This window comes from Topomyia yanbarensis, chromosome 2 (assembly GCF_030247195.1).
Source record: "Topomyia yanbarensis strain Yona2022 chromosome 2, ASM3024719v1, whole genome shotgun sequence".
Lineage (NCBI taxonomy): Eukaryota > Metazoa > Arthropoda > Insecta > Diptera > Culicidae > Topomyia > Topomyia yanbarensis.
In genome coordinates, this window is record NC_080671.1 from 159847848 (window position 1) to 159868252 (window position 20405).

Here is a 20405-nt window from a genome sequence, read left to right on the forward strand (position 1 = left end):
CTACGGAATGTACTAGCGGAGCCATCATTAGCTAGCACAGTATCGAGTTTCGCAAACGCTTCCATTAGCGCTTGACCCCTGCTATTTGTACAGCGGCTGCCCCACTCCACTGCCCAAGCGTTGAAGTCTCCCGCTATTACTACCGGTTTCCGGCCCACGAGGTCCGACGAGAGCCTGTCGATCATCTGGTAGAACTGTTCTATTGGCCACCTTGGTGGGGCGTAGCAGCTGCAATAGAACACACCATTGATCTTGGCAATCGCCACACCCTCGGCGGAGGGGTGTATTACCTCTTGAACCGGGAACCTTCCCGTTGTACAGATTGCCACCATTCCAGACCCGTCCGACACCCAATTGCCGTTGCCGGCAGGGATTCTGTACGGGTCTGATAAGAGGGCGACATCTGTCCTCGACTCCGAGACCGACTGCCACAGCAGCTGTTGGGCTGCTGCACAATGGTTAAGATTTAGCTGTGTGACTCTCACGGCTTCTTCTTATTTAACTCGCCGAAGGGACACGAAGGTCCGCCCATAGCATGTTTATGGGCTTGCTTCTTAGAGGTGCAGATAAGGCACTTATATGCCTTAGTGCACCCCCGCTCTTTATGCCCCTCCTCGCCGCATCTACGACATAGCTTACTCCTGTCTAGGCCTTTGCATTCGTAAGCTTTATGGCCGGATTCTAGGCACCGATAGCACCTGTCCACTGAAGGCGGCTGGGGTATACTGATAGGGCATACCGACCAGCCGATCTTCAGCTTCCCTTTCTCGGTTACCTTTTTGGCATCCGCATTGAGTAGCCTGAGGTAGGCTACTTGGGTGCCAGAGGGTCCGTCCCTCAATCGCACAGAGGCCCGCTCGATTGTGACGCCGCATTGCTCCTTGACGGCTGCGGCGACGTCTTCTGCGGTCGCGAACTCGTCCAAGTGTTTGCACTGGAGAGTTGTTTCCGCACCTAGCGACCTGATTTGGGCGCCCTCACCAAGGACCTCTTGGGCCAAGGCCTTGTATATTGCACTTGATTGTGCGCCTCGCTTCAACACCAGGAGCATCTCTCCCGTGTTGGTGCGTCTTACGCTACGCACATCCTGCCCAAGGGCCGAGAGGCTTTCGGCCGCTTTCATCGATTTAAGGACATCGGCGTATTTGTCCTTGTCGGTTTTTAACCACAAGGCTTCGCCTCTGTCCTTGGCCTTCCTCGCAGGCCGCGGTACCTCCGGTTTCGGTGCCGGCTTTTTCTTGGTAACCAGCGTCCAGGGGTTTGAGCCCCCCTCCCCCGGTCGTGCCGGGTTGCTGGTACCATCGCTCTCAACAGCGAGGTCACTCTCGCCCTCGCTTACCTCACCCAGGCGGCGTTTGACCTTGACGGTTGCACGCCGAGTGGTGTCGGTTTTGGCACCCTCTCCTGGCGACTTCCTAGGGCGCTTCGCATTCGATGCCGTCTTGCGATTGCCCTTTCCCTTTCCCTTCGAGGGGAACTCGGTCGCCGCTCCGATCGACGTGGCTGCTCCATAGAAGGTAAAGGCCACTGTCTGTGAGCCTCTATTAACCTTCTCTCTTTCCTCCCTATTGGAGGCCACTGTCTGGGTTTCTCCTGTCTTGCGACACGAACAGCTTTCCGGAGCTCCAGAAGGCTCAACTTCAACTCCTTGGCTATGTTCTGCTTTGCGCTAGCGAAGTCGATTATAGCATCGAGTTGCTTCGCTACTTTGCGCATCGCAGCTATTGGCCCCTCCGATGCATTGGTAGGGGTATTGCCTACCGCTGCTGGGGGGTCACTGGTGCTTTCGAGTACAGCACTCATCGTTCCACTACTCTCCCCGCGGGGGGGAGACCTCGCCAAACCACCTCTTGCGAAGGGGTTTGGCACCTCCGTCTGCTTATTTTTATTTTTATTTTGCTCCATGAAAATTCCCACGAGTAGCGCGAGAAATATATGTCCGCCACGCCAGAGCTCCGCATTAGCGTGGTAAGGGACGCTTACTGTGGGGGTTGCCCAGGTACCCCACAGGCTCCGTTAACGATCGAGCATCTTTTTCACCCCCTCGATCACTCATCCCTCGGCACGGGTCGCTTCACGCCTTGGAATTGGGGTTATGCCCTACCTTGCTTTACGTGGTGATCTCGGCCCGGATCATCACAACCATCCTCCTTTACCAGGGCTTTGGACCTGTAGCTCTGGATCTCAATAGTTCCATGTACGTATGTTATTACAGATATGCTACTATTGGGATCCGTCATTCGCTAGCGGAGTTTGTGTATGTATGTGTGTGTGTATGTATGTGTGTGTGTGTATGTGTGTGTGTGTCATTTAAACTCACACAATTTTCTCAGAGATGGCTGAACCGATTTTCGCAAACTTAGTTTCATCTGAAAGGTATAACGCTCCCATAAGCTGCTATTGAATTTTTAGTTGATCCGACTTCCGGTTCCGGAGTTACGGGTTGAAGAGTGCGGTCACACAGCAAATTCCCATATAAACTGGTACCACCATGATGTTCAAATGATATAAAACATATTAAAATTGATGTAACATTACTCTAGTTTGCGGGTCTGGATCACTAATGATCAATCAAAGTAGCTTTGACCACATTGGCCACCTATGACGGTTCATGACGCCCCCGGGGAACCCGCCAAGTTCCTAAGCTAATATCACACCCATTCCCCAACGAATTCTCTACCGATTTTTACAAACTTGATTTCAAATGAAAGATACAGTAATGCCATTGACTGCTGCTGAATTTCATTCGGTTCTGACTCTTGCTTCCGGAGTTACAGGGGTGTTAGTAAGGATACACTGGAATTTCCCATATAAATCGGTACAATCGTAATACCTTAGAGGCTAAAAACTATTGAAATGGTCACCAAATAACTTCTAATCGCAGATCTAGATCACTGATTGCCAATCAAACATTCTTTGAATATATTGTCCACTATCGACGATTCCGGAAGTCCGGAATTCCGGGCATATTCCACAATTAAAGTCAAATCGGTTCTTCGGTGATGACTGAACCGATTTTCTCAAACCAAGTCTCAAATGGAAGGCAAAATATGCAGTTGAGTATTGCGTCGCCGCCCCCCCCCCCCCCTCCGTCTTGCCCTTACACCTCCCTCCTTCATCACTCCCCTCCCCTTGGACCACCCTCACGCCCGCATTTCCTTCATCCATCCCGTATACCGAAATAAGATGAAGGATTTCTGACGCATCCTCCACTCCCACTCTACTAACCCCCCATTCCCTACACTTTTAAACCCATTCCACTAACCTTTCCAAATTATAATCACATGAAGATAACATTGAACTCATGCTTATTAAGCTAATTAAATATTATTCTTTTGCCTTTCTCATATAGAAAGGTTATGCAATTGCTTCAAAAACCGATTTTCTAACCGAGGCCCGGAGGGCCGAGTCTCATATAACATTCGACTCAGTTCGCCGACATCGCAAAATATCTGTGTGTATGTATGTGTGTATGTATATGTGTAAGTATGTATGTATGTATGTATGTATGTATGTATGTATGTATGTATGTATGTATGTATGTATGTATGTATGTGTGTATGTGCGGATTTGTTAACAAAATGTCCACATCCGTTTCTTGGAGATGGCTGAACCGATTTTTACAAACTAAGATTCAAATGAAAGGTATAATATTCCCATAGGTTGCTATTGAATTTCATTTTCAACCGACATCTTGTTCCGGATTACGAGTTGAAGAGTATGGTTACAAAACAAAATTTGTTGATTTGTCCACATCGGTTTCTCGGAATTTTATGAACCGATTTTGACAAACTTTATTTTAAATGAAAGGTCCATCAGCTGCTGTTGAATTTTGTGTGGATCCGAGTTCTGGTTCCTGAATTACAGGGTGATACGTACGATCACGCAGCAAATCCCGATTCTAACGACTTCTGCGATGAATTGGTGAGGTGATTTTTTTCCAAAATATAAACACAACTGTTGAATTTATAGATCTAGGTCACCAACAGTCATTCAAAGTCTCTTTGGCCACACTGGCCACCATCGACGGATCCGGAAGTCTTGCGATTGCCCTTTCCCTTTCCCTTCGAGGGGAACTCGGTCGCCGCTCCGATCGACGTGGCTGCTCCATAGAAGGTAAAGGCCACTGTCTGTGAGCCTCTATTAACCTTCTCTCTTTCCTCCCTATTGGAGGCCACTGTCTGGGTTTCTCCTGTCTTGCGACACGAACAGCTTTCCGGAGCTCCAGAAGGCTCAACTTCAACTCCTTGGCTATGTTCTGCTTTGCGCTAGCGAAGTCGATTATAGCATCGAGTTGCTTCGCTACTTTGCGCATCGCAGCTATTGGCCCCTCCGATGCATTGGTAGGGGTATTGCCTACCGCTGCTGGGGGGTCACTGGTGCTTTCGAGTACAGCACTCATCGTTCCACTACTCTCCCCGCGGGGGGGAGACCTCGCCAAACCACCTCTTGCGAAGGGGTTTGGCACCTCCGTCTGCTTATTTTTATTTTTATTTTGCTCCATGAAAATTCCCACGAGTAGCGCGAGAAATATATGTCCGCCACGCCAGAGCTCCGCATTAGCGTGGTAAGGGACGCTTACTGTGGGGGTTGCCCAGGTACCCCACAGGCTCCGTTAACGATCGAGCATCTTTTTCACCCCCTCGATCACTCATCCCTCGGCACGGGTCGCTTCACGCCTTGGAATTGGGGTTATGCCCTACCTTGCTTTACGTGGTGATCTCGGCCCGGATCATCACAACCATCCTCCTTTACCAGGGCTTTGGACCTGTAGCTCTGGATCTCAATAGTTCCATGTACGTATGTTATTACAGATATGCTACTATTGGGATCCGTCATTCGCTAGCGGAGTTTGTGTATGTATGTGTGTGTGTATGTATGTGTGTGTGTGTATGTGTGTGTGTGTGTCATTTAAACTCACACAATTTTCTCAGAGATGGCTGAACCGATTTTCGCAAACTTAGTTTCATCTGAAAGGTATAACGCTCCCATAAGCTGCTATTGAATTTTTAGTTGATCCGACTTCCGGTTCCGGAGTTACGGGTTGAAGAGTGCGGTCACACAGCAAATTCCCATATAAACTGGTACCACCATGATGTTCAAATGATATAAAACATATTAAAATTGATGTAACATTACTCTAGTTTGCGGGTCTGGATCACTAATGATCAATCAAAGTAGCTTTGACCACATTGGCCACCTATGACGGTTCATGACGCCCCCGGGGAACCCGCCAAGTTCCTAAGCTAATATCACACCCATTCCCCAACGAATTCTCTACCGATTTTTACAAACTTGATTTCAAATGAAAGATACAGTAATGCCATTGACTGCTGCTGAATTTCATTCGGTTCTGACTCTTGCTTCCGGAGTTACAGGGGTGTTAGTAAGGATACACTGGAATTTCCCATATAAATCGGTACAATCGTAATACCTTAGAGGCTAAAAACTATTGAAATGGTCACCAAATAACTTCTAATCGCAGATCTAGATCACTGATTGCCAATCAAACATTCTTTGAATATATTGTCCACTATCGACGATTCCGGAAGTCCGGAATTCCGGGCATATTCCACAATTAAAGTCAAATCGGTTCTTCGGTGATGACTGAACCGATTTTCTCAAACCAAGTCTCAAATGGAAGGCAAAATATGCAGTTGAGTATTGCGTCGCCGCCCCCCCCCCCCCCTCCGTCTTGCCCTTACACCTCCCTCCTTCATCACTCCCCTCCCCTTGGACCACCCTCACGCCCGCATTTCCTTCATCCATCCCGTATACCGAAATAAGATGAAGGATTTCTGACGCATCCTCCACTCCCACTCTACTAACCCCCCATTCCCTACACTTTTAAACCCATTCCACTAACCTTTCCAAATTATAATCACATGAAGATAACATTGAACTCATGCTTATTAAGCTAATTAAATATTATTCTTTTGCCTTTCTCATATAGAAAGGTTATGCAATTGCTTCAAAAACCGATTTTCTAACCGAGGCCCGGAGGGCCGAGTCTCATATAACATTCGACTCAGTTCGCCGACATCGCAAAATATCTGTGTGTATGTATGTGTGTATGTATATGTGTAAGTATGTATGTATGTATGTATGTATGTATGTATGTATGTATGTATGTATGTATGTATGTATGTATGTATGTGTGTATGTGCGGATTTGTTAACAAAATGTCCACATCCGTTTCTTGGAGATGGCTGAACCGATTTTTACAAACTAAGATTCAAATGAAAGGTATAATATTCCCATAGGTTGCTATTGAATTTCATTTTCAACCGACATCTTGTTCCGGATTACGAGTTGAAGAGTATGGTTACAAAACAAAATTTGTTGATTTGTCCACATCGGTTTCTCGGAATTTTATGAACCGATTTTGACAAACTTTATTTTAAATGAAAGGTCCATCAGCTGCTGTTGAATTTTGTGTGGATCCGAGTTCTGGTTCCTGAATTACAGGGTGATACGTACGATCACGCAGCAAATCCCGATTCTAACGACTTCTGCGATGAATTGGTGAGGTGATTTTTTTCCAAAATATAAACACAACTGTTGAATTTATAGATCTAGGTCACCAACAGTCATTCAAAGTCTCTTTGGCCACACTGGCCACCATCGACGGATCCGGAAGCATCCAAATTCAGAATAACGGTTATATTGGTTATTCGAAAATGGCTAGAACGATTTGATCAACTTAGTCTCAAATGAAAGGTGTTGCGTCCCCGGAAACTGATATTAAATTTCATCTCCATCCGACTTCCAGCTCCGGAGTTACGGGTTGTGGAGTGCGATCACATAGAAAACTCCAATTCAAACCGATACCTCGATGAATGCAAAAAGGTGCTCTTATATATACTTACCAAGTGTAATAAGAATGAAAGACATTTCCATAATGTTATATTGTACGAACCAGTTATAAAATCATAGTTTGGAGAAATGAGAAAGGCACAATTGCACCTATAGGTGGATTAAAACAGGTTTTTTTTATAATTCGTTTATTTGACACGGCTCATAGCGGTAGCTTAACGGAGCCGTGGATCTTTTATATGTTTACAAATGTAAAAATAAAAATATAAACAAATATTATTATAATACTGGATCTCGTGCGCGCAACTTTTTATTGCGAGCGGAGACCTTCTTTCGCGGGGTTTGCTGGCAATCTGCATCTGGGGGGTCATTTAATTCTTTTTTTCACGTCCAGGTCGAAGCCGGCTTGGTGTCCGCGTTCAGATGTTTTTCCCTGTTTCTTATTGTTGACCAGCGTAAATCCGTCACTGTTATTGTTATCCTTGCCAATGCTGCTTACAGTTGATTTTGCGGTACTGGATGCTTCTTTTGTGGTTGTCATTATGGTCTGTGCAACTGCTGCCACAAATTTGGCCACCGTTTGCGGTTCAGGCATTGGTATTGAAAACTCTGTTTTGGGTTGGTTTGTCGTAGATGAGTTGGCAATCGGTTGAGATGCGTCTTCCTCTGCATCTTCCGCGCAAGGTTGTCCATGATGAGCTGTCTGATTACAATACTTGCACGTAGGTGTTTGCCCCTCATGGATGCATAGTGTAGTTTGCATAATTGTAGTTCCGTGAGTTTTGAGTTTTATTGTCAAGTAGGAGGGTATAGGCCTTTCAACCCGCATCCTCACTACAAAAACGCTGTTAGGAGTACCCGGGAAGAAGCTTCTCCAAGTATCAGGTGTAACGGATTCTACTTCTCCGTATTGCGATATGCATTTTGCAATTGGCTCAGGAGAGGTACGATGTGATAGGTCATATAACCTTACATCTATATAATCATTCTCAATATATACGGGAATCTTAATTCCAACGTTGTCACTTTCAACCACGTGTTTTAAGTTGTTCTTCAAAACGAAACGCTCGGCTTGTGCTAACGTGCTGAATGATATTAACACTGCACTGCAAAGATGATGATACTGAAGGTACAACACTTCCGTAAATCTAAGTTTCATTTTTACCTTCAGCAAAACTCGGTCGTTTTGAACAAAATTTCAAGTCAACGACCGCAGCGTTGGGTCGGAGTAGAGCTTTTCCGTCAACTTTACTCATAATGACAAGAATAATCCGATGTTTCCTTTGTTCTCGAGACAATGCACACTAGATCAAGAGGCCTGTTGTTCACTTGGCTCGATTGTACGTCTGACTGCGGCAGAAGTAGAAAGTAGACTGAGGTACATAATGTTGTTGTGTAATGCTCGAGGTGCAAGGTTTATGTTGATTTATTCCAAAATAGCTGAGGTACATGTATGACCTTGCAGAGTGAACAAAGCTCTTGCAGTATTCCTTCGAACATACAGGGGCTCCAGTTGAATCTGCTGACATCGGTTTTCATAGCTAGGTTTAGGCAGGATCTCTTCACGGCAATCTACGAAGCGTGAAACACAAAAAGCGACGCTGCACGGTCTCTATTCTCTCAAAACCTCAAGTAGTTTGGGCTCCATACTACAGAGCAACATTCTAGGATTGATCACGGTATAGAAAAGTAGAGCGATTTGAGAGAATAAATATCCGTAAAATTTTTGGTTATCCTGAGGATGCATCGTAGTGCTCGAGACATTTTACCATCTGTATAGAAGACGTGTTGTTTAAACATAAGAATCCAGAATCACTCCCAGATCCTTCTCGTGACTGACGCGTTTAATGTCTGTTTGTAGTAGACGGTAGTTAAAATAAATCGAATCTCCCTTCCGTTAAAATGATATTACCGAACACTTCTCTGGGCTCACACACATGCGGTTCGCCTTCAACAAATCAGTAAAGATTTGAAACTGCTATTGGAGAAATCTACAATCTTCAATTGAACAAATTAGGCGAATTAGGTGGGGGTCTGACAATTTCATATGACAACCGCTATCTCTCGGTCAGTGAGGTAAGACCGAACCCACTGCAAAACACTACCATTTATTCCAAATCTCCTTTTTTGCGATTGCGGTTGACCGTCCAGACTTAAGGCTGATCGTCACTTAGGTACTGCTTACAGTGAGCCTGAAGGGGTTCCATATTCAACAGCTCGAACAACTTCGAGACAGCACTCAGTTATCACTCTGTACTATAAAATAAGTGAAAAGTGTTATAGTGACGCCGTAAAAATCGAAAGAGAAAGTAAACAAAGAGAGTAACTCATTGCAGATATGACGTTGAAAAAACGCTCAAGAATTATGTCATAACTCTTAACAGAGACAACAAGACGATATTGCTCAACGTTTGAGTTGATATCACCAACATTTTGGTAGGATAGCAGCAGCTTGTCATGTCGTTGACCAAGGCTGGAAATCGAAGAGCTTTGAGGCAAGAGCTCACAGATGCATTGTACTTACCTGTGGTAGGTTTACTGAAGACTCTCCCAACTCCACCACAGAACCGGGACGGCTGCTGGTCGCTGGCAGGAAAGATTCGACTGTGGTTGGGGGACTACGGGCTTCCTCACGACTGGTGGCGAGTGTGCATCCAGGTGGCTGAAGAGACGATATTTCATGGAATGAAGGTGGAGTATGTCTTAAAAAACTGCAGGTCGGTGACAGAAAATACGGCATCTGGTGCTGATATGAAATAATTAACGAAGAACTTGAATCGGAGAACATTTCAACGCTTGAAATATTTAAAACGAATGGATACTTACCACAATAAGAAATGTGGAAGACCATTTCTCCACTCCCACACACAGCACCGGGACGAGTGTGTGGAACACTTTCCACTACTTGCGCGAAGTGAGTGCGTACATTTTTTGTGGGGAATTATATACAGGTCGTGATGTGATGGCGTCGATGATCTGGATACCCAGTTAAAAAATTTTGGGCACAATGGATTGGAATACGTTTAAACCAAATGTTCTTTTCCAATGCAGAGAAATTTGACACGCCAAAGGGGTTATGTTTCGATTGCTGTTAAAATAAAAATTACATTGATGTTTAACAAACAGTACACTGATACTGTTTTTCTGAGAAAGGATATAAATAATATAGCTTCATTTAACAGTTGATCAACAAATAGTACAGCCTTTCCCCAATGGTACCAGAATAGGATCATTACCCTATTCAAGGATACATATCAAATTGCTTAAGTAGTTAATACGTCTTTTTCTCCTGTATATTTGCGGATTTATGAATAGCACAAAACCATATTTAGCCTCAAAGTATTCCAGTTGTACGTTATGTTGTTCTAGATAAAACTTTCATTAAAATCACGCTATACCATTGCCAGGTACAACGTAACCAACCCGGACGAACCATACTTTGTGATAGAATCGTTAGAATCGCTAATCCACTACAACAGTATCTACGATGACCTGGGTGATGACAACGCATTCAAGGCAGTCATCTATGCCGTAAACCAGAAGGGAAGAAGTCAAGGTGTAGTCGTCAAAGATTTTTTCCTCGAGAGCACGACCACAGAAAACCGAGCAGGTAAGCGATATCCATTGAATTTCGTTGAGGCTTTTCCCAGAATCTAGCATATATGCAAATAATGTTTTCTAATCCTTCATAGTTCTAACGAGCACCTCGCTGGACCACGTTTCGCCGATTCTGTTCGGAGTTTTGCTCACTCTGCTGGTATTGTGCTTCGTCATCTTCGTGCGCGTTTACTACATAAAAGCCACAACCACCTCCTCAACCATCACGAATGTTAACAGTGATCTGGTTAACAACACGAAACAGCATGGGTTGAAACAGGATCAGTCTTCCAAGGTAAGCTTTATGTGGTGATATGAGTCAATATTGTACAAATCGTGCAGATTTTGGGCAAATATATAATGGCACTTTCAAATGCCCTAAAAAATGTGTTACATGAATGGACAAATTTTATCATCACTTTTGTTACATTACATTACATTACACTGGATTTCCTCCAAACTTCTTTAAATTGATTCTTCCTTTCTATAAGAGATGGGAAAAATGGCCAGAAAGTCGTTCATCAGCAAAGTATTTTCCTGGATATCATCAAACCTCGACGTTTCATGGGTTAAGGACATCAAACAGGCATTGGCACATTCCATTTTTGATTCTTTCTTACATGACCTCAAGAACCGCCGTAGATGACCAATTTGGTCAATTCTATGTTTAGATATTCGTGATCTTCTAGGTACAAGTAAATATGCAACCATGTTATTAGTTTAAGCATTATCTTGTTATCATGGATTTATTATGATTTACAGTTTGACCACAATTTTAACACGCAACTCTGGTTGTGTGAGTGGTATAATTTCACGTCCCCCGCTAACCGCGGAGAATCCAAAAGCTGCCACTCTCGCTGTGGAGGATAAGCCGAACTAACATTACTCTCCTCCACAACAAACACTAAAAGCGGAGTAAAGCAAGCAAGATGACGTCCAGGAAGTACTCTGCGGAATCTTCTTAGAATCTTTGCGTAGAGCTAAGAATCCAGTATTTCGTCATCACAGTAGCTACTAAAGTTCCTATTAAGAGACAACCCTAGCTAACAGTTAATGTCTTGTTTGTTTTCGACCCAACCAAACGAAAAAAAAACTCTAAATCAAAACTGCACTCCCGTGTTTTGATATTCTGCAGGCTAATGATGAATTACATTTTGAACAGAGATCGACTACCATAGGCTACCAACACAACGATCGTTTCATGCATGCTGAAGCCAGCTCGGATGTCTTAAGATTAAGTTGAAAATGGTACAAACTCGTTTTCCACATTCGTATAATTTCCGTTATCGTAAAATGATCACTTTTTCAAAAATATTTTTGATGAAACTAACCCCGGCGATCAACCTTACGTTAACCTCAAACGACGGTAATCAGCAGCAGCCTTACGATGTGAGTAAAACGAAAATGGTTCTGAGAATGACACAAGAGGAAAACTAATCAATTGTCACTAAAATAGGAAGGTTCAAAACCACTCTTCCAAATCATCCGTCATGCTATATTTAACCGATAACACTCAGAATTGTTTCATTTTTTTGTGATATTGCGCACTTTCCACCAACCTAAACTCCGCATTTTCAGAGTACGAGTGATTAAACTGCTACCGAAAACTGCGAGCTTTCAAAACGCTTGTATTTCATGCGATAGAGATGGTACTTTCATAGACAGACCAGTCGAACTAACCAGTCTATGAGAAGAATTTAATAGAAGAATAGTAAGTGCGCAGTACGGTTAAAATCCAATTTTTAGTACCACAAGCAATAAGGCTTCTCTATCAGAATCTAAAAGTATAGCAGAATACATACAACTTAAACAAAAAAAAACAGTGTTATAAGTTTGGTCTCTGTCTATTTCCAATCATCAGCAACATCGTTCACGATATTCAGTGTGCATCTGCTTCTGTTCGCTACTTTCATCTGGTGTGCATTGTGTGAAGAACAAAGGGAACCGTTATTTTTATTCTTGCGTGGTGACCTATCAAGATGACAAAGTCTCGTCAACATTTCGTATTTCGGAGAAGATGGATCTATTACGGAGGACACATAGAGGAACTACTTTCCAGGTATTTCAAATGGTGTTTTTTGTAGTGAGAATGAGAGTAGAACAGGCCATTCCCTCCTATCTCACCATGCGGTACAAAACAGAAGGGGTTAGTACCATTACACAGCGAACTCATTGTACATATCAAGATCAAACTAGTACGTGCCAGTTCTGGGAACAAACGACACATTATGGATGACCCAGCCCAGAAACCGTTGAGGAAGGACTGAGTATTGAGTAGTATTGAGAGTTCATCAATGATAAAAATATAAGTGATTTGTACAAGTTTGAAAGGCAACGACTTTCAACATTACCCTGCAATGATCTATTGCACAAATTATAAATGTGTACCCGCACCTTAAAAGTTGCTCATAATATGCATCGTGTTCCCCCCACTCATTATTATAGGAAATGTTCAGCGTGTAATAAGCAACTAGCATAGCGATTAAAAAAACGTTACCTCTTCCGCTTGGACTACCTCGCCCGTAATTTGATCCATTAAAAAAGAAATGAAGAAATAAAAAAACACCCGAAGCGCAACAGCAGAATGTAACACTGCATCGACCGGTGCCGAACCTTTTGTTTGGCAGAAGAAAGTGCGCATAATGAAACCAATTTCCCGTCGTTATCGTAGCGTTCTATATTTAGAGTAGAACGGGGCAAGGAACCCAATGGGTCATTAAGTCAAGTGCTGTTAGTGTTATTGTAATTTTTCCACACAAGTAAAGCTAAGTGTATTTCTGTCATCTTTTTTCCTTTTTTTATTTCACCTAATATGTAGTAATATAACATTTTCTTCTTTATTTTTTAACGATATTCAATTAGCTAGAGATTACTGAGCAGGGAAAGTTATGAAAATTTAGAACCATAGTACTCAAGTGAGTGATGTGAAATATACAGATCGGAAAACTAGAAGTGGAAGGGTCATTAGAAACAGGCTTAAAATCGTACGAGCTTATCCCTAGCTAACAGTTAATGTCTTGTTTGTTTTCGACCCAACCAAACGAAAAAAAAACTCTAAATCAAAACTGCACTCCCGTGTTTTGATATTCTGCAGGCTAATGATGAATTACATTTTGAACAGAGATCGACTACCATAGGCTACCAACACAACGATCGTTTCATGCATGCTGAAGCCAGCTCGGATGTCTTAAGATTAAGTTGAAAATGGTACAAACTCGTTTTCCACATTCGTATAATTTCCGTTATCGTAAAATGATCACTTTTTCAAAAATATTTTTGATGAAACTAACCCCGGCGATCAACCTTACGTTAACCTCAAACGACGGTAATCAGCAGCAGCCTTACGATGTGAGTAAAACGAAAATGGTTCTGAGAATGACACAAGAGGAAAACTAATCAATTGTCACTAAAATAGGAAGGTTCAAAACCACTCTTCCAAATCATCCGTCATGCTATATTTAACCGATAACACTCAGAATTGTTTCATTTTTTTGTGATATTGCGCACTTTCCACCAACCTAAACTCCGCATTTTCAGAGTACGAGTGATTAAACTGCTACCGAAAACTGCGAGCTTTCAAAACGCTTGTATTTCATGCGATAGAGATGGTACTTTCATAGACAGACCAGTCGAACTAACCAGTCTATGAGAAGAATTTAATAGAAGAATAGTAAGTGCGCAGTACGGTTAAAATCCAATTTTTAGTACCACAAGCAATAAGGCTTCTCTATCAGAATCTAAAAGTATAGCAGAATACATACAACTTAAACAAAAAAAAACAGTGTTATAAGTTTGGTCTCTGTCTATTTCCAATCATCAGCAACATCGTTCACGATATTCAGTGTGCATCTGCTTCTGTTCGCTACTTTCATCTGGTGTGCATTGTGTGAAGAACAAAGGGAACCGTTATTTTTATTCTTGCGTGGTGACCTATCAAGATGACAAAGTCTCGTCAACATTTCGTATTTCGGAGAAGATGGATCTATTACGGAGGACACATAGAGGAACTACTTTCCAGGTATTTCAAATGGTGTTTTTTGTAGTGAGAATGAGAGTAGAACAGGCCATTCCCTCCTATCTCACCATGCGGTACAAAACAGAAGGGGTTAGTACCATTACACAGCGAACTCATTGTACATATCAAGATCAAACTAGTACGTGCCAGTTCTGGGAACAAACGACACATTATGGATGACCCAGCCCAGAAACCGTTGAGGAAGGACTGAGTATTGAGTAGTATTGAGAGTTCATCAATGATAAAAATATAAGTGATTTGTACAAGTTTGAAAGGCAACGACTTTCAACATTACCCTGCAATGATCTATTGCATAAATTATAAATGTGTACCCGCACCTTAAAAGTTGCTCATAATATGCATCGTGTTCCCCCCACTCATTATTATAGGAAATGTTCAGCGTGTAATAAGCAACTAGCATAGCGATTAAAAAAACGTTACCTCTTCCGCTTGGACTACCTCGCCCGTAATTTGATCCATTAAAAAAGAAATGAAGAAATAAAAAAACACCCGAAGCGCAACAGCAGAATGTAACACTGCATCGACCGGTGCCGAACCTTTTGTTTGGCAGAAGAAAGTGCGCATAATGAAACCAATTTCCCGTCGTTATCGTAGCGTTCTATATTTAGAGTAGAACGGGGCAAGGAACCCAATGGGTCATTAAGTCAAGTGCTGTTAGTGTTATTGTAATTTTTCCACACAAGTAAAGCTAAGTGTATTTCTGTCATCTTTTTTCCTTTTTTTATTTCACCTAATATGTAGTAATATAACATTTTCTTCTTTATTTTTTAACGATATTCAATTAGCTAGAGATTACTGAGCAGGGAAAGTTATGAAAATTTAGAACCATAGTACTCAAGTGAGTGATGTGAAATATACAGATCGGAAAACTAGAAGTGGAAGGGTCATTAGAAACAGGCTTAAAATCGTACGAGCTTATCTTTTGTCTTCTGTTGGCAGGAGTCGAGCTGAGGCAGCATAACTACTAATCGCTCAAGTCTCCTTATTTTCTATTTTATTTTTTGTTAATTTATACTTGGATGACAAACACGAAACAAACGTTTCTTGTGGTGCAATTTTATTTAGCATACTCTTTACGCGACATTTTCAATCTTCGCGAAATTATGCTCTTCTTAATGAAAAATAGTTGACGATTTTATTTAAACCGGCACTTAAATGATGATTTAAATATAATGTGAAAATTTCAAAAATAATCTAAAATATTTGCCTTAAATTCTTTTCCGGCCTCAAAAAAGAGGTGTTGCGTCTGAATTGAGAATTTGAATATTTAGATATCTTGTCGCCTTCCATTTTCTGGCATATGATTTTCAATATCCTAAAGCCCATCAATTTTTTTTGTAAATTCATCAGTGATGTAGAAAGCACAGCGGTTGTCAACAGGAATTAATCATGATTTCCATACAATATTACACTATAAAGATTTATGTGATCATCCAATGACCACCAAATCAATCTTTTGATATTAAAGACATCTTTAATATATTTCAGAAATTCTACAAACAGTGTTAAGTCTAAGTGGTTCTTATTTTATATTTTATTTAACATAATGTCATTTCTTGTTCAAATATTGCCATAAAATTGAAACAAACTGCAACCCGTCAGCGATCGGCATCACAATATTTGCGATCCAACGAGACATGCGGATTTGAGGCCAGTCAAAATGTGCCGACTTGGCTACCTTGCCCGATTCTACTCTACCGCATTTTGTTCTTAAACGTGTTGTTGTTCCGCTCGCAAGTCACTTCTGTGCGCCAATTAGCGTTCGCTTGCTACCTCGCTGTCTGTTGCACAGAGAACCATGATAAGGAAATGGTATTTTGCGTGATTTACCGAAACATCCGTGTAGTAGGAAGGTAAAACACCAGATTCGCTACGATCAGTATAAGAATCTATTCATTCGAAACATGTATGTGTGTTTGTGTTGATCAATCCTGACTGGCTGTCTGACGGACATAGTGCGGGTGAACGTCTGAAATTGTTGCCATCGAGGATGCTCGAATGCCTACCGTATAGGGAAACAATAGCGATCCGTATACCGCGAAAACACAATTACTGGGACAACTAATTAGACATTACAAACAATGAGTGTGGCATTATTCATTGTGCTATTCGAATGGGTGGTAATTATTTCGAATAGTTTAATCCTTTTGCTGTGCAATTGTCAAGTTCCAAACGTAAGTGTAGTATTTACACGCCTTTAGAAAAGTATTGCTAAAGAAATGCATTAGCTGGCAGTTATTAAAGCATTAATGAAGCGCAATCGCTTGCCCACGTTACATTCAAAGTAAGGACAGTGGGGTGCTGCGTACCACGAGGAGTAATGAACCGCGTCAATATCAGTTATGTTGTTAAAAGTAAAATTACTGCAACTTTGTAATGTCACTTGGGCTTGGGCATCAAAACGAATTTCAAGCATCTATCATTCAATCACAAAAACTGCTTAACAGGCTACGGTTTTCACTCGTTTTCACTGTGTTTTTCATACGACTCTAAAGTCAGTGCAGAATATATCTTGTTGCTCAAAATAAAATCAACTGCTGTGTTTAAAGTTCAACTGAAAAAGCTTTAAATAGCGGCCAACTTTGAAATCGAAAAAATCTTTTTTTTTTGCTTCCCTTTACACAATATTCTTGCAAATCTTGTATTCAGAGCATTCTTGCAATCTTGTATTCGGAGCATTGCTAGAAGACTGCTGATTGATATTCATAAAGATTTTACCAACAGTGTACAAAAGAACTGCTGTAACCGATTTCGACACTTTTAGATGTTTTAGATTCAGAAGCCCATCTACTTTTAGACTCTGTGAAAATTAACCGAATGAATTCATATGGTTCCCGGGAATTCGGATTTTTCGGAAAAATGTTCCGATATTTGGATACCACTTGTGAATTTCAAAAGAATACTGGCGATATGGGTATAAAAATTCTTGAAATCGCCTCAGAAAACTGCATTTTAGGGTGCTGGAATCATTTAGTGATTTGACTCCGGAACGGACATTACGGAGCAGGTTCTCCTAGGGCCATCCTGTAACGATGAAGAGCAGATTTCTAAAACAATTGCAACAATTTTGATACCCATTTAGCGAGTTTTCCACTGCAATTCAAAACTAGTTTCCCAATACCTCCGGAAAACCAAATTCCCGGGAACCATGTGAATTCATCAGTTTCATTTTCACAGAGTCTGAAAAAATATGCAGTTTCTCAATCCAAAACACTCAAAGTATCCAAATCGGCTAAGAACACCATAGTTAAGAACTTTTTAATTGGCCCGTTAAAGATATTTTGTTGGACACATAACGGTTAAAAATCCTAAAGAGTACCTAGCAATTAGGGTTCGTCGCGGTGCGGATGTGAGCGGTAAATGGATAGTCCGTACCGCAACCGCAAAAAAATAATAAAACCGCACCGCTTGCTGCATTTACCGCACCGCACCGTGCGGTAATGCGGAAAGTGCGGCAAAATTCTGTATTTTTGAAAAGTGTGCTTAAAAATTATTAATTCATTTGTATAACTATATATAATAAAAAATTATTTCCTATTTACACGAACATTAACTTTGACGGACTCCTCAGAATGTAACATTTATTAAAAAATGTCAACTTTGCAAGTTTTATTAATAAAATTCCGTACATCTTGAAATAAATACGTTCGAAACAAGGTAAATATTACCATAGCACTGAAGTCCTATGAAATGTAGCTGTATTTCATCATTATACATACAAAAACGTTCTTCCGCAGCAAATAATAGGAAAACTTTTAATTTAATTATCAGAAATCGTTCTACACATAACATCCATCCCATCTCAACCGGTACAGAGTTGTTGAAGGACATTTGAAAAGCTGCAAAAGATGTATGATTTACAGCATACAGCAGAAATGTTTTTACAAATAGGGGATTTTAGGAACAAAATACGTCAAAACACTTACTTCGTTTTTTTCAAGAAATGGATGTATTCCTATTCAAATACTAATATTGCTCCTTTAAAATTGTAATTTACTAATAGCTAGTTCGAAAGGTAGAACCCTTTTTATGTATTTTTTTAATATTTTTCCATAATGCCAATGGCAAAAACTTCAATTAAAGTTGATAGGGGTCAAAAATTGTCCTGTGCAAAATTTGATATCTGGGCTAGCTTTGACACTTGTCACAATATGAAGGGAGGCTTTGAGAAACACACAAAAAAAATCGAATACCCTACACTAACTTCGAAAGCTTTAATTTCAAAAAGTTACAAAATACTCCTAACTGAAAAATATTAGTTGTTAATTTGGTAGAAAATATTCCCAGTTGAACGAACAATGGACATATGCAAAAAAAAAGTTATGTAGAAGGAGTCTTAAAAACAAACTGCAGGAAAACTCATTGCGAATTTACACAGAAACCAAAATAGATAGAAATACGATGTTGGAGAACGAATGATAAGGTCATCGCCTAATTTGGACCCCTCCTTATTTTGGACGCTTTTCAAACATTTGTCTTCCTTACTGCTGATTCCTCCAAATTCATCGTAAACGATTCATAATTTTACGATTGCCAAGAGGAATCGGGAGAAATGCTGCATTTTTAAATTGGATTTGACAGCACAATTCAATTGTTTTTCAATGATTGGATTGTGCATTTTATATATTTGAAAAGGTTCGATTGTAAATTTTTCATAGTGTTCAAAATATGTCGAAAAAAATAATGATGCCAAATTATATTGGACACAACTTATAGATTTTATTTCTTAGTAACTATTATTTTTCTATTATATTTCAATAAACAAATTGTATAAAATAAAGTAACGATAGGTCGAATACAAATTATATTCGGATTTCTTTTCCAATCATAGACAAGTCCATGGAAATTAGAGCAATTAAATATTTATTATGTTTCCCTATTGTAAGGTAATAATTTGCGTCGTTCTTAAATGGTAAAAGTCAAAGTTTTAATTCACTTTTTAATGCAGACTGCAGACTTTACCATTTTTTTAAAGTGCGGTTGCGTTAATACCGCGCGGTAAAAGCTCATTTCCCGCACCGCATCCGCGAGAAAAAGTGTCTTACCGCACCGCAGCTTTCGCGGTGCGGGTGCGGTAAATACCGCGCGGTTGCGGTAATTACCGCACCCGCGACGAACCCTACTAGCAATAATAAACGAGGACAATTATGATCAATCAATTTAACAACTCGTTACCTGCGTACTTATTTCAATTTTTTCCATTGAAGATAATTTTCATTGTTGTCAAGCTGTGTGGTGTCCGGAGAAATAATTTTTTTGCGCTGTTTCAGCCAAGAATAGAGCCACTGGGAACCTGCTCCCATGTCGTAAGAGGCGACTAACAATATGCTAGGAATTCCTAGGTCAAGGTATTGATCCGTACCGAAGACTTAACCTGAACGGACCATAAGGTTTTGCATCATAGCCTATATCCATTCTATATTGAGTGAATCACTGACATATAGTCACCATTTTTGATTCGCTATTCTCGACTGTGTTCCAAAGTTTTAGGTTTCTTCTGGCGATTGCACAATAGCCGTAAAGGATGAAGCCCAATTCTACACTAAGTAACAACATATATAAATATACTGGCTCTTCAGCGCAAGGTATAACTTTCACCGTATATAAAAATAAGCAAATATACAAGTAGGATTTTTTTTTGAATTGGCCTAAGATGAAGCTGTCGAATTACACAAAAAGTTTTTTGTGTGGCAAGCGATCTATAGATGTGTCAAAATGAGCCAGTTTTTTTGTTAAATCCGGAACCGTCTACCGACAAATCTACATTGACGACTACCTCCAAAAGTGACTTCTTGAGGTTTCATGAAAGTCTGACACTAGCTTTGTACTACTTTTGCTTTCCTAAACATTGGTAAACATTGCAACACTCCAGAACTTCACACTGTCAGAAAATGTAGGGCCGTCGAAAGCTAAATCTTCGTAAAATCGCGCTCCTGGTCCTTTCTTCAAAATCATC

The 20405-nt window shown here is 41.0% G+C and overlaps 1 protein-coding gene across 1 annotated transcript in view; it reads left to right on the forward strand.

The window, feature by feature from the left end:
• Positions 1 to 20405, forward strand: part of LOC131681906 (neural cell adhesion molecule 1-B-like) — a 967955-nt gene that overhangs the window by 915346 nt on the left and 32204 nt on the right. The window contains exons 12-13 of the mRNA XM_058963004.1: positions 10224 to 10426; positions 10509 to 10708. Of these exons, the coding sequence (XP_058818987.1) occupies positions 10224 to 10426; positions 10509 to 10708 (403 nt within the window). The remainder of the gene's footprint in view (positions 1 to 10223; positions 10427 to 10508; positions 10709 to 20405) is intronic.